Consider the following 15600-nt stretch of genomic DNA (forward strand, 5'->3'; position numbering starts at 1 on the left):
CTGTGATGCAGAAACATCATTCCCCCTGTTTGGAGACATCTATCTAGGAAAGCAACCAGAAGCTCCACTCCAAGGTAATCTTGGTACCTCAGTCGTTGAAAAATTGGTTCATCCCTGGTACAAGATGAGAAGGAATACTGTGGGTGACAATTTCTTCAGAAAGGCTGCTACAGGAGGACTTGAATTATGTGGGTATGACTAGGAAAAACAAAGCTGATATCCCAAACAAAATGCAAGCAAATCGAAGAAGGGAAACTTTTTCATCCATTTTTGCTTTTGATGGAGAACTTGCCCTAGTTTCCTATGTTCCAAAGAAGTCCAAAGTTGTGCTGTTGCTGTCAAGCATGCACCATGACCTGTCAGTGGGTGGAGAGCAAAGAATGCCGGACATCATCAGTGACTACAATAAAAACAAAGGCGGGGTGCATAATAACCTTGACCACTTTGTCCATATGACAACCTGCAGATGGAAAATCAACAGGTGGTCAATGACACTATTTTTCAATATCCTGGATACGGCTGCCATTGCCAGCCTCATCATTTGGCTAGGCCACAACGCAAACTGGAAGCAAAGATCACATTTAAGACAACACTTTTTTTTGCAGGAGCTTGGAGAACAGTTGATCAATGGACAAATAAAATGAAGAATGATGAATACTTGTAATCTGTCTAAGTCCGTCGAGTCTGGTCTGTCTGGTCCGTCATGACTGCCCTAAATTACAAATTGCCACAACGCACCCCAGTAGAACCTTCTGCAAGTACAAGTGGATGTTGTGATTTTTATCCAAGGACAGATGACCACAAAATCCAGAAACAATGTGAAGATTGTAAGCAATTTGCTTGTGTGCACCACAGTACATCACTGCTGCTTTGTCAGGAATGCAATATTTAGGTAAAACAGTTAAGAAATGTTTGTGGAAGTTATTGTTAGTTTGAAAACAGTGTGAACTGCAGACTAACCAAACTGTTCATTCACATTTTGAAACTCTAAGTTCACAGTTCTAGTTAAATAATATTTTGGGTTGAAATCATAAATACTCTTTCAAACAATCCGTATGTTTAATAAATAGTTTTTGTACATTTATACTGCTGTCACTGGTTCCATTTTGTTGATGTGGGTGGGGGAACAAGTTACCCCGAGAGACCAACAATGTCGAATTGAGGGGTAACAAGTTACCCCATAAGAACAACAACAGTTACGGTTTCATGAGAACAGATAAGGGTTAATGTATGTTTGTTTAGAGGACATCAGGGAGAATCTGGAGGGAAAAATCATTCCCACAGAAGTGCATTTTTTTATCTTTTTTTTGTGGAGAAGTTCGGTATTTGTTCAGATGAAGACCCATTTTGTTTTTTCTTAGTCACAAAGCAATGTTTTGCTGAAGATGGAACCAACATACCCAAAGTTTGTTTTAGTTCATCTCAAATTACCAGTGTTTTACAAATGAATTACCTAGTTTTGTTTTAAAATTTTAGTCTTAAATATTAGATTTGCAAAATAAAGTTTTCTAGAAATCTTGGCTCACAACATAATATAACACCTACCAAAAATCCCAGTAGTTCATCCTGGCTGGTGAACCCTTCAGAATTTACATCATTAGCCTCTTGCTGTTTATCCTATAAAACAGATTTAAAAAGACTCTGAATCTCTTATTTCTATTATCTGGGTAATTACAATGAAACAATTGTGTTACATAGCTTTAGTTGTACAGTATACACTTATTGTTACCTATATAGGTGTTCATAAATACTACATATAAAATGTTCTAATGGAAACTGTGCAACCCCTCACAAAACACGGAACATTTTTTTTAACGAGAGAGATTTACTTAGTATAGCTTTCTAATACTGCATATATAAGACTACAAGTTTGAAACATTCTTACCCATCATAAAGAAAAGATTTAAAAAAAACCCTTTAAGAAACAAATCTTTTTATTCAGCTATTTACCTTGACATCCTGATTTTCACCTTTTGATTGTCTGCTGTCATCGCATCTTAAAAAAAAAGAAGTAAAACAATGTATATATAATTATATACATACAGTGTTTACTAATCGATTAATAGAAAAGTGTTGTCAGTCCATACAATGATTGCTAAGAAAGTAAATAAAATGGCCTGCTCCCAATTCAATATTTTGACCAACATATAAAGAATATTATAGCTTATATTCATAATCAATTAAAAACACCAAAGGAAAAACTTCTTCACGGTTCATGTGATGAGACTCTGGAACAGACTCCCAGAGGGGATGGTACAGGCACCTACCCTGGAGATCTTCAAAAGGACGCACACCTTGCTGGGGTTATTTGACCCCAGGAGTCTTTGCTGCCCCGAGCAGGGGGGCTGGACCTGATGATCTCACGAGGTCCCTTCTAGCCCTAAACTTGGTGAATCTATTCCCTCCTGAAAATATCCCAAGGCATGCTGGCTTCTTTGAAACTGGGCAGGGATTTTCTTAGTCCTTTTTTCTTGTACATCATGTGTGTCAATACCACCATCACTCAAATGGAGAAAACAAAGAAAATTGTGCAGGGGACTGGACTAGATAGCTCTTGAGGCTCTTCTAACTATGATTCTATGAAAATTCAAAATTGAATTTGTGACTTATTTCTCCTTTACCCTTTTTTAACACTACAGGATTAGGACCTGTTCTCATTTTCTAACGTGCAACTTAAATTAAAACAAATACTGCAGAATCTAACCCAACATGATCCTAGGTGAGGAGACAGATATGGTTTAGAATCATTAGATGTTGTGAGAATTTCAACTTTCTAAGACATTACCTATAACCCTTTTATAGGAACCAGAGGCCCATCATCCCCTCACTCTTTTACAACTATTTAAGACTTTCGGACAAAGTTCATAATTATGTGTTATGTTGCTGGAATGCAATGAGAGAGAGAGGTCACCAACTTGCCAGCACGAGATGAGTTGTAGGGCATAAGCTACAATACAGTATGACTTTCCTAAGAACTTTACAAATGAGGATAAATAAATAAACAAAAATGTAGTTATAAGAAGATTAGCAAGAAGTAGAAATCCCCAGGTAGACGTAGAATCTTTAATGCCTTCCCCAAATGAGCTGATTTTACTCCAGTTTTAAATTAATAGGATTAAACACATAAACTGAATTCAAGTCTCAAAAAATGAACTATAGCACTAATAGTTTTAATGCTCTGGCATTTGGATATCCAGCTGCTCATAGCTGACCTGGATCTATTTACACAGTTGTTGAACTGAGATCACTTCCAATGAAATTTTCCCAAGATAGGCAAGAACAACAATAAAAATTTTCAGAAGGGCTTGGTATACGTGGCAGGGCACTGTAGGTGTCTGCCACTTTAAGGGCTGAGCCAAGCAGCCAGCAGGTGCTTAATTGTGGCATCCATTTTAGATCCACGGCTGCCTATATAAATAGGGCAGTTTGCTGCTGGCAGGCACTGCCTGGCTGCAAGGCTGCTTGGAACATCCTGGAGGTAAGGGCAGGAGCTGTAGGGGATGGTTTGGAAGCTCCTGGTCCTGGACATGACCTAAAACTGCACCCTGCCGGGAATGGGTGGCCTGGTGGGGCTCTCAGTGGCGCAGGAGCCCCCAGGAAATGCCAGGCCAGTGATCACCCTGGTGAAAGGTGAGTAGGGGAGCCTTAACCCCAGCCCTCACCTTTGGGTGGGTCACTTATTACATCAGAGCAGGGTAGGCCAGGTAAGCTTCTGGAGGCGCCTGAGCCTGCTGGGGGAGCAACCCTGCAGGGCCGGCATGCTTCCAGAAGCACCTGAGCCGGGAATGGGGGACCCCAATCCTTAAGTGCAGGCAGGAGGCAAAAACCCACCCTGAGGCACTTGACTGGTCAATGCTGGGGCCAGGACTGGAAGGGTCAAAAGGGCCAGGGGCCCACCATGAGGGACGCCCATAATGAGCACACAAGCTCAGGGTCCTGACTGAACATAAGATGGGACCAGGGCCTATGGAAGCTGGAGGTCCCATGACTGGGGGCCACAGCTAGTGGGTGAAGGGGACAGTTGAGCCAGCTGCCTGAGATGCCATCTGCAAGGCTTGGGCTGCAGTGTAGGGGTGGAACAGAGCCGCAGATAGCCCCCCAATATCAGGGTGTACAATGGGCAGCCTCCTGCCTTAATTAACAACCTAATTAATTACCAACAAGGCATGGCAGGTGATACAGGTGGGCGGTGTGCCCAGAGCCAGGTGTGAAACTAGCCATGTGGCTAGCCAGGGACTCCTACTTTACCACAGTATGAAATACCAATCAGCGGTCCACTTGTCTGACATGCAAGAAACATTCTAATTCAAGTTCACTAAGATACTTCTCTTCTCATTAGACCAGCAAATTGTTTTCACCATAAGCGTTGCAAGAGAAGGTTAAAAATGTGGAAATCTAGTTCAGACAGAATTTAGATACTCCTTTGGATAAGAATTTATGTTTGGAAGGTTTCTGAAAACTTCCAAATGTAGGTTGAGCAATATAGGCCTTAACTTAGCTCACCTAACAGGCCAAAATTATTAAGAGAGGGAAAAAAAAGATTATTAAACAGTGACACTAGTTGTAAGCGAGCAATAAAAAGGAACTGCGATGTAGCCAAAAGGGGTGCACTGATGGTGATTTTTTGGGGCAATACTGATGACTGATTTTTAACGAGCCATATTGGCCGATACCAATCCGATTTCAATATGCAGCCCCACAGTGTGAAGCATGGCATCTGGCTGGTAAGTCTGTTGGGGGAGGGAAGGGGCATGGCGAGGGCAGATCAAGGCAAGGGAGGGAGTGGGGCTGGTGCTGGGGCAGAGGCTGCCCAGCTGGGGTGGGGCAGGGCATGGAATGGAGCCACCGCTTGTCCGAGTAGCGCCTGGGGGGGTGGCGTGGAGGGGAGAGAGAGGCTCCAAGGCCCCCATAGTGAGGGAAGGAGAGGGAATGGGGCTGGGCGGAGCACAGGACAGTCTTGCAGCTCATCCGGGAGACATGGAGGGGGAGGGGCAGCAGCTCCTGCTGCTGCACGCACCCCAGAAGGACATGGGGGGCATGTGCCCCCAGATCTATGTGCAGGGGAGGGCAGGCTGCTGCTGTGGGCTGGGTCCGGGGAGGTGCTGAGCTCTTTTGAGTGGGCAGCTGAGCTGGGCTGCACTCAGAGCAGGCAGTGGCACTGGGAGGGAGGGTTGGGAGGACTACAGCAAATTTTGTGGTGGCTGCAGCCCCCCCCCGCAGCACTGTCACTGCTGGCTCAAGCACAGGCCGGGCCAGCCCCCCGCCAGGAAAAGCCCGGTGCCACCTCCGCCCCAGCCCACAGCAGCATCCCACCTTGCCTCGCACAGAGATCCGGGGGCACATGGCCCCCCATGTCCTCCCAGGGTACGTGCAGTGGTGAGAGCTGCCCCCCACACTCACGTCCCCAGGATGAGCCACGGCTCCATCCTGTGTCCCATCCCACCTGTGCAGTGCCTGCTCCTGCCCCAGCCCCACTCCTACCTTCACCACGGGGGGACTTCGATCTGCCCTGCACACCATGCCTCTTCCTTCTCCCCTTGCCCCTTCCCCTACAGACTTACCAGCTGAACTCTGCTCCTCTCCATTCTGCACTCCTGGCCAGCTCCACACATGCAAAAAGCATTTATCGGCCACATCAGATAAAAAAAGCTGGTTCCCGATGCTCTCAATTTTTCTCATATTGGTGCCGATCTGATATGGGACCTATGTATCAGTGCACCTCCAATAGCCGATTTACTTAGAGCTAACATATCCCAAAATGAAGTCTTCAGGGAAGTAGTGTGAACTTTTGGAACATGGATAGAAACATATGAAAAGCCTAAGGTGAGACAAGTAACCCTAAATAATTAAATTATTTTAAACTAATCACAAGCAAGATATGACAATTGCCTGTTACAGGCAGGATCAACATGGGTAGCTCTATGGGAGATCTTATTTAGATTCAGAACATTTCACTTTGTCAAGAAAAGCATTGCAAAGCCTGTTACTTCCTCAGACCTGAAAATGAATGCACTACATTCAAAAGCATATCTAAATCTCAACCCTTCAGTAGTTCCAATAAAAAATATCATCCATAAAAATACTTAACTCTCACATATTTCCTGGACCATCAAGGCTACAACATCACTTGGACACTACCAAAATTTTTAATAATTTTAAAATTTACTCTGCCTTGCTGTCTTTGCTATTCCTGTCAGTGTTGTTGTCTTTTCTGCTTTCAACAGTTTCCTTAGTCTCTAGCTTATCTGCTTTTGATTCTTTTATTTGGCTTTTTTCCAGTTTGTCTTTTGTATCTTTTCCCCCTAAAAAAAAAAAAGGTATATTTAATAACAGTTCTTCAAAGGCTTGAAGTTTTTAAATAGTGTTTGATTAAAAATTCCTTATTTCAAAAAAACACAAGCATTAACAAACCATTAGAGTTGGAAATGAGCATTTCAAAGTCTAGAAAACCTAAAGGTATTGTTTCAAGTTCAATACCATTAACCTTAGCATTTAAATTTCCCAGATTTTAACAGAAAAAAGCATAGCTAATGCATTTTGGATATGCCTCCCTCAAATCTAACCAGTTATTTATAAAAGCATCCCTTAATTATTTCATATTTATTTTTGGTCCTGCCCCACTTCCTTCCTGCCAAAACCAAGTAGTTTGATATTCAAATACATGTCTCCTCTTCTCTGGACTAAGCCCAGTTCCCCCAACCTTTCCTCAGAAGTCATATCCCCCAGCCCCCTCACCATTTTTGTTAATCTCCGCTGAACTCTCTCCAATTTGTCCACATCCTTTTTGTAGTGGGGGCCCCAAAACTGAACACAGTACTCCAGATGTGGCCTCACCAGTGCTGAACAGAGAGGAATAATTACTTCCCTTGACCTACTGGCAACACACCTACCGATGCAGCCCAGTATGCTGTTAGCCTTCTTGGCAACAAGGCCATACTGCTGGCTCATATTCATCTTATTGTTATTTCACTGTAACCCCCAGGTCCTTTTCTGCAGAGCTGCTGTCCAGCCAGTCAGCCCCCAGCCTGTATTGGTTCATGGGATTGTTTCATCCTAAGTGCAGGATTTCTGCACTTGTCTTTGTTGAACTTTATGAGATTCCTTTTGGCCCAATCCTCCAATTTGTCTAGGTCACTCTGAATCCTAGCCCTACCCCCTCAGCATATCTACTACTCCCCCCAGCATGGTGTCTTTTGCAAACTTGCTGAAGGTGTACTCTATGCCATCTTCCAGGTCACTGATGAAGACTTGGAACAAAACCGGCCCCAAAACCAACCCCTGGAGTACTCCATTTGATATCGGCTGCCAACTAGACATCGAGCCATTGATGACTACTCCAAGCCCGATGCTCCAGCCAATTTTCTATCCACCTTACAATACATTCATCCAGCCCATACTTCCTTAGCTTGCCTGTGAGAACGTTGTGGGAGACCATATCAAAAGCCTTGCTACAATCAAGGCACACTACATCCACTGGTCTCCCCATATCCACAGAGCCAGTCACCTCATCATAGAAGGCAATCAGATCGGTCAGGCATAACTTGCCCTTTGTGAATTCATGCTAATTGTTCCTAATCACCTTTTTCTCCAAGTGCTTACAAATGGATTCATTGAGGACCTGCTCCATGATTTTTCCAGGGACTGAGGTAAGGCCAACTAGTCTGTAGTTCTTTGGATCCTCCTTTCCTTTCTTAAAATATGAGCACTATGTTCTCCTTTTCCAATCACCTGCGACCTCTCCTGATTGTCATGAGTTTTCAAAGATGATAGCCAATGGCTCTGCAATCACATTAGCCAACTCCCTCAGCACCCTTGGGTGCATCCTATCCGGTCCCATGGACTTGTACACATCCAGCTTTTCTAAGTGGTCCCTAACCTGTTCTTTCACCACTGAGGGCTGCTCACCTCCTCTCCAAACTGTGCTGGCTAGTACAGTCATCTGGGAGCTGCCCTTGCCTGTGAAGATGGAGGCAAAAAAAGGCATTGAGCACTTCTGCCTTTTCTGTCACACGGTTGCCTCCCCCATTCAGTAAGAGACTCTCACTTTCCCTGATCCTCCTCTTGCTACCAACATCCTTATAGAAACTCTTCTTGTTACGCTTCACATCCTTTTCTAGCTGCAACTCCAATTGTGCTTTGGTCTTCCTGATTTCATCCCTGCATGCCCAAGCAATGCTGTTATATTCTTCCCTAGTTATTTCTTCAAGTTGCCACTTCTTTAAACTACCTTTTTGTGATTTAGTTTACTGAAGAATTCCCTGCTAAGCCAAGCTGGTTTTCTGCCATACTTGCTAGTTTTCCTGTGTGTTGTGATGGCTTGTTCCTGTACTCTCAGTAAGGCTTCCTTAAAAGTACAGCCAGCTCTCCTACATGGCTCTTATACATAAGTGCAACTCCTCCCTCCTCTTCTCCCTTGCCTGTCCTTCTTGAATAATTTGTACCCCGTTTCTGGGTACAAGAAGAAACTTCTACCAGTTTCTTCTACAGACTAGGCTCCTATTTCTACAGAATAGTTCCTGGCATTTAATTTGTTTCTTTTTCTCAGTTTCATCTACTTGCTTAGTTCTAAATTCTTAAATTACAATAAAACTATTCTTTGACCTTAGTTAATCCCTCAGTTGATACAAAAATTAAATTTTCCTTATCAATTAATCCATCTAGGCAAACACTCCATTCATTGCTAGTTTTTTTCATTTTCTCCATTTTCTTTTCAATGCCACTTTGTTGAACAACAACTATACTAGTTGTTATAAACATGATTTCAGTGCATTCCCTTTCTGCAAGGAAGAATCTGATGAACCTTGCAGGCATAGCTTATAAAAGCTGGACAGAGTACCATGTGGCTGTTTTTTACATATTTCTTCACATAAAGCTAAAGACTTTTTCACTTGTGGTTCTGAAGGAACAAGCCCTGATATTAAAGAGTTCTGTGAGTTTTCTGGAGTATCTACAGATTAACAGAGCTTTAAGACCTTCTTGTATTTGGATAGTGGATGGGAGAGAGTAGCAAAAGAGCAACTTTGTGCAATCTATGCAGAGTCTTTATAGAATACAGTAGAATCAAATACTTCTAAGAATACGTGTTGCAAAGTTGCAAAGTGAGCAAGAATACACAGAGCTGCAGCAAACAGCTACCCGCACAGGACTGCTGCTCTGACTGAGCAGAGATGCAGCACTCTCTGAAAGAAAAACATGCAGCTGATCTGTAATTTAGCAATCTGATACAAATTAAGCTAGTTGCAAACCACCTTGATACAAATGATCCTGCTTCCACTGTAAATGGAGATCAAGTGATCTATTCACAAGAAAGTGTTTTTGAACTGTAGTTAATACTTTAGATGTGGATTCAAGATTAGGCAAACTGTGTCATGAAAGTTATGAATAAAAAGTATTAATATTAAAGATAAAGGCAAAAAAGTCATCCTCAGTAACAGTTCAGCACCATGGGAAATACAAATCTCACAGTTCTACAATAATTATAGTTCACCTTCCAAGAGAGTCTCAAAGTAGTACCTAATTTAGGAAGGGGCCAAAAACTGAATACGAATCATGCAGTCTGCCTTCATGCAGGGATTTGGATTAAATGACCTTTGAGGTCCCTTTGTACCCTATGTTTCTGTGATCTATCACAAAGCTAGAATTAAGACCTCACAGTCACCAACTGCTATCCACTTACCCATCCAAACCAAGAGCACATCCACTTGCACCTAGCAAACAACTAGAAGTGTGAGGATAGCCTTTGCATAGCAGGGGGGTGCAGGAGACCACAGGGGGCACTATCTGGACACCTAACATTGTATGTTTCAATGTACATGCACTTTGTTGTGGAGCAAATTGTGCCACTTGGGGCAAAATAACCCTGCCTGGGTCCTCTCAGATCTGCAGCCAGGGGGAGCTAGAGCCCAAGGCCAGCACTTTTGCTGTCCCCAGCAGTATAAAGAGTTGCCCTGTCCTGGCCTCATCCATATAAAAAGCTGCCCTGGCAAGCAGCTCAGGGCTACTCGCTCTCAAGAGCTTCTGGGGCCTGGCCACTTGGTTCCTAGTGACACTACCCCTTGTGCCAGCCGGACTGCAGCAGCAGCATCCCAAATCCATTTTTAAAAATACCCCAAAATCCATGTTTTTTCACAATTAAAACAAAAGACCACTCTATACACACACACACAGACATTTTATATATATATATATATATAGAATGTCTGTGTGTATACAGTATACATACTGTATAGAGTATAGATGTATATATGGAGAGAGAGAGACAGCAAATCAGTTGGGCAATGCTTTATTGGTATATTTATAATGTTAAAGCAACATGGAAGCCTGCCAGCAGACCGCACACTGCACCTACCGAGTCCTGACAGTCCTGGGGCTGCTCCTGCTGCCTGGCCGGGTGGCAGGAGCAGCCCCAGGGCCGGCAGGACCAATCTGGGTGCAGCGCACGGTCCCCACGCACTGCGCCGGGTCCTGCTGCCATGGGCCTGGCCCAGCCAGGCAGCAGAGGGGCCCTAAGGGCAGCAGGACCTGGCTGGGCCCAGCATGCGGTCCCTGTGTACCGTGCCAGGTCCTGCCACCAAGGGCCTGGCCCGGCTGGGCAACAGAGGGCCCCAGGGCCGGCAGGACCCGTCTGGGTGTGGCACGTGGTCCCCACGCACCGTGCCGCATCCTGCTTCTGCCCCATTGTGCCTGCGGAGGGGTGGCGCACGGCAGGATCTGGGCCAGCCCCATGCGGCTCGCTAGTCCAGCTTTGCACCGGAGCGGGTCTCATGGCTCTGGGAGGCATGGATCCTGTGCGCGCCTCCCGGAGCCCTGTGACCCTCTCCGGTGCAAAGCCAGACTAGCGAGCCACACAGGGCTGGGCTGGGCTGGGCTGGGCTGGGCTGGGCCGGGCCAGGTCCCCAAACCCCCCCCCCAACTTACCTTGGACAGCACCGGGGGCCAGAGGCAGCAGGAAAACAAGAGACACTCTGGCTGACACCAGAGCGTCTCTTTTGGAGGACTCACTCCCTGGCATGGTCTGGGACCATGCCTTGCTCCGCTCTTCTGCGGAGCAGTTTTTTTTAGATACCTGGATGTCCAGGGGTCTAATTTTCTCCCTGCACATGCCTCAAGCCCCACCTCAAAGGGGTTTGAGACTGGGCAAGAGGTATGTGCAAAGGATGCCAAGAAGTAGTTCACCTGTAAACTCAGGACCTATTTGGCACCTGGGAACTGAAGCTAGTCACACCCAGATTACTTTGATCAATGTCTAAACATTGCCACACCCCCAGTCATCTATTTCACAAGTGGCAAACCACAATCCCTCCAGAAGCCACCTTACTTGAACCCCACCATCACACCAGACACCAAGGGAAATAAATAAGGAATATTTATGTTTCTGAGCTAGTTATGTCAGCTTGTATTGCTTGCTTGATTCCTCCTTCCCCAGTGCCCGCTTTGGATCAGATCACTGCCTGGCCAGCACGAGGATCCAGAACCACTGATTTACACACATTTATGCGCACATACCCCTCATGGAAAAGCCAAAAAACAAACCCAAAAAGAATCTACTTGCAGCATCTCTTATTTTATTCCAAAGCCCTCAGTTACACCTATGCCCATATCCTAAATAAAAATTTGACAACCGGTTTGTATGGCATTCACTTTAAGGCGGCACTGATGCAATATAGGTCTTCTGGGTTATCTGTTCAGAAGATAAAAAGGTAAGCAGTAGAGGCCAATAGTGCTTTAAACTGCCCATCACATTTGAACAGAAGACAGATGTATTCTCTATTCTGTAGCAGGTGGTTGTCTAAATCTACTCGTCTAGGAGCAATACCATCCTGGTAACCACAGAAATGGAAATCTGAACAGCAGTCCCTTCTAGCTTTCACAAAAAAATACTTCCAGTGCTGCTGGACCACATAAGCCAATGCCATGCTCACTAAGACCTGAACAGCCTTGAAAACCAAAAGACCATTTAGGCTGTGTGGACAGACGACTCTTAGAATGATTCAAACACATTTTAAACCAGGGAGGGCAAAATAAGGCCCACGGGCTGCCTCAGGAACCCACCAACTAATTGTACACTGCCCAGCCCACGCAGCTCGCTCCCACTCTCATGCGTGGAAAGGCCTGGCCCAGCCAGCACGCATCTTCTGGGTGAGGAGGACCTGCTCAGCTTCCCTGGTGTCCAGCAGCTTGTCCTCATCTACCTGCTGTAGCACTCACTCTGGGTAGCAGGTAGGGAAGTAATGAGGGTGAGGGGTGGGAGTGCAGACAGTGGGGCTGGCGGGAGCGCAGAGCCCTCACCCAAGGGGGTGGTGGGTGCTTGGGGCACTTGCAGCGTGTGGCTCTGGCCAACGCTACATGTGGTAGAAAGGAGCGCAGCCAGCTGGCTTGCCTCTACCACGTGGGCTCCCTGTGGCAAACATGCAGTTCCCAGCACTCATGTGCCACTGGAGGAAGCCCTGTGTGACGGAGCCAGCTGCCTTCCCTGCTCCCTGCTAGGCAGGTCCCAGGACTCCACCAGGAAGCAAGGGGCAGGGCTCCCCTCCACTTCTGGTGGAGTCCTGGGACCTGCATGGTAGGGGGCAGGGAAGGCAGCCGGCTCCAACATGCAGGGCTTCCCCTCCCCCCACCTCCCTCTGAATGCATTTACAAATTCCAGAAACAGTAAAGTAACAAATAGAGATTTGCACGTGTCTTTGCACATACCGGGTGGCTCACAAAGCGGTAAATAATTATATCGGGAAAGGTATATATATATTTTACCTTGAGAAGATAGACTTTGAGTAGAACCTGTCTGTTTATCTTCCTTGTTACCATCTGCCTTTCCTTCACTGCTAGTTGACACATCCACATGCTGAACTTTAGCTTTTGAATGGTTATCTATGATGTGAGCAAGGAAAACATGCTTAAAATGCAACTAAATTAAAATTTTGCTGATTATTAAGAAAAGGTCAAAATTCCTTGTTTTTCAATCATAGTTTTAGATTCTTAAAAGTTCCTCAGCTAACTCAATTCCTTTATGTTAGGCAACTTAATTATCTTTACTGTTTGGCCTTATTAAGTATTCTTGCTAAAATATACTGTACATTTTCTGGAAATTCCAAACAAAAAATTATTCGTATTAAAGACTTTGTATGCATTTACAAATGTAATAGCTCAAATATGCAACCTAGATGTAGTCTTGGACTGGAATCTAAGCTGGTATGATTTTATATTCTACTGAAACAACTAGGGGTACACTGACAAAAAAATGTTTGGTCCGATACTGATGGCTGATTAATGAGCCATATTGGCTGATACTGGTCAGATTGCTGATATGCAACCTGGCCGCCTGGAGAGCAGCATCTGGCTGGTAAGTCTGTTGGGGCAGAAGAGGCATATCAAGGCCCCTGCAGTGAGGGAGGGAGCAGGGCTGAGGCAGAGGCAGGCACTGCCCAGCCAGGGTGGGACATGGGATGGAGTCAAGAGCAGCTCATCCAGGGGGCATGGGGTGCAGAGATGGGGGTGGTTCCTGCCACTGTGCACACCCCTGGGGGAGGCATGGGGTGCATGTGCCCCCCAATCTGTGTGCGGGGGGGGAGGGCAGGCTGCTGCTGCAGGCTGGGGGCAGTGCCAGGCTTTTCCTGGAAGGGAGGGGGCAGCTCTCTCCAAGCTACTGGGCTGCGCAAGTGCAGCATGCACATGGCCATGCACACACATTTATCAGCAACATTTTTGGCCATATCAGCCAAAAAAAGCTAATTGCCGATAACGTCAGTTTTCCTTTTATTGGTACTGATACGATGCTTACCGATGTATCAGTGCACCTCAAACACTACCCAAAAGGTCACAGACCTCTAGACAAGAAAAACTTAGAAAAAAGTAGAAGTTCAGAAAATAAGTCTTTTTCCTTGATTACTACTCTCCTAATAGTATCATCTATCACTACACCTATATTACAGGTTAACAACACATGCTATTTATTCAACTGCTTCACTCTATCTAATAAAACACTAAGAATTAATTTAATTAATGCCTGGAGTAAAATGCCCCAATAGTGAGCAGAAAACATAAATACAGGCAAGTAATGCCTGCACCCAGAGATGATCCCAGAATGGTGCGGGTCCCAGGGCAAAGTAGCCCGTGTGGGGTCCCCCTCCACATCCCACGGCACACTTGCGCCAGGGAGTGAAAGCCTCAGCACACCATTCACGGCAGGATGGGTGGCGGCTGGAACACCTCGGCGGAACAAGTAAAGAGCCATCTAACCCACCAGGTGCGCGGGTGGGCTAAACTGCAGCTGCGCCCCGCCTCTGCAGGGCTCCGCAAAGCACGGGGCCCAAGGTGATTGCCCTGATTTGCCCCCCTTAGGGACAGCCCCGCCTCTGTACCACTCCTGGGTTACTGAAAGTTCACAGAGCAACAAAAGTGTCATGAAACTGCCTAGCATGAAAGGGGAAGGAAGATGATTGTAAAATCCTGAAGTTTCACCAAATTCTATTGTGCGAAAAGTTGATGAAAAACTGATTTCTACTCGCAACCCTAGTTCATTAACTACTGCATAAATGTCAAATGCAGAAATAATCAGTGAGACTCTGTCAAATATAGTTCACATTTTGATAAATTAAGAACCCCTAATTTAGAGTGCTAAATTAAACTAAACTTGCCTAGAATCACAGGGAGCTTGTAGACGTTAAAGGAGAAAAAAAAAAAAGTGCTTTACTTTAAACTTGGCATGTTCCTGAACTAAGCCCCACGCATGCCCAGAAGAGGCAATGCCTTATGTGGACCCGGATTGCCTGACATCTGTATCTATTGCAGAGGTGGGCAATTATTTCAGGTGGAGGACAGCTTCTCGAGTTTTGTCAAGCTATCGAGGGCCACAAGGGTAGCCCTGCCCAGGTGTCCCACCCTCTGATCCTCATCTTGGGACTGGAAGTCCCGCCTCCTGACCCCTGACCTTTTCTACCAGAAGTGCCTTCCCTTGCCCCCCGGAAGTACTCTTTCAGCAAGGGGGTTTGCCATCTCAGAACAAGAAAAATACCAAATTATATTCTAAAAATCAAACATGTACTTCAACATTCATGAATTTCATTTAAAAAAAATATTTTTGTCCTGATTTACATGCATTTGTGCAGTGTACTTAGAGATGATAGTAAAATAGCTTAAAATTAAGTCTTACTCTTGTATATTGTGGGAGGGTGCTGGGGTGGGTATGGATGTGTGTGTGTGGGTGGGTATGTAGTTTGTGGGGGGCTGTGAGTGTGTGGGGGGGAAGGGTGGCTGGGGAGGGCCGTCACATATGTGGAGGGGGAGGGTTTGGCTTCAGCCCGCCCCCCATCCCATGGCAGGCAGAGCCCCTGAAAGCACTTCTCCAAGCCCGGACTCTGCGCTCCTGCTGCTCCTGGCCCCAGGGCACCAGTGTGGGCCCTGTGCTCCCGCCTACTGCCACTTCCCATTCCTGTCTGTCACCACTACTGTCCTTCTCTTTCTGCTTCCCTGTCCCCCCGACCCCCCTCGCTGCTTCCGCACCATGTCCCAGCTGCACGGCCAAGACAGCAGGGCACAGCAGGAACCGGTCCGACCTGGCCAGCACCGCATGCAGCCAGCCAAGAATTGCAGGGGCTGGGCCCG

General features: G+C 45.9%; 1 protein-coding gene across 1 annotated transcript in view; it reads right to left on the reverse strand.

Moving 5' to 3' along the window:
• The window catches only part of LOC102380924, a 58040-nt gene that overhangs the window by 14290 nt on the left and 28150 nt on the right, over positions 1 to 15600 (reverse strand). The window contains exons 9-12 of the mRNA XM_014523511.2: positions 12751 to 12867; positions 6167 to 6302; positions 1951 to 1996; positions 1546 to 1617 (exon numbers count right to left, since the gene is read on the reverse strand). Of these exons, the coding sequence (XP_014378997.1) occupies positions 1546 to 1617; positions 1951 to 1996; positions 6167 to 6302; positions 12751 to 12867 (371 nt within the window). The remainder of the gene's footprint in view (positions 1 to 1545; positions 1618 to 1950; positions 1997 to 6166; positions 6303 to 12750; positions 12868 to 15600) is intronic.

This window comes from Alligator sinensis, unplaced genomic scaffold (assembly GCF_000455745.1).
Source record: "Alligator sinensis unplaced genomic scaffold, ASM45574v1 scaffold882_1, whole genome shotgun sequence".
Lineage (NCBI taxonomy): Eukaryota > Metazoa > Chordata > Crocodylia > Alligatoridae > Alligator > Alligator sinensis.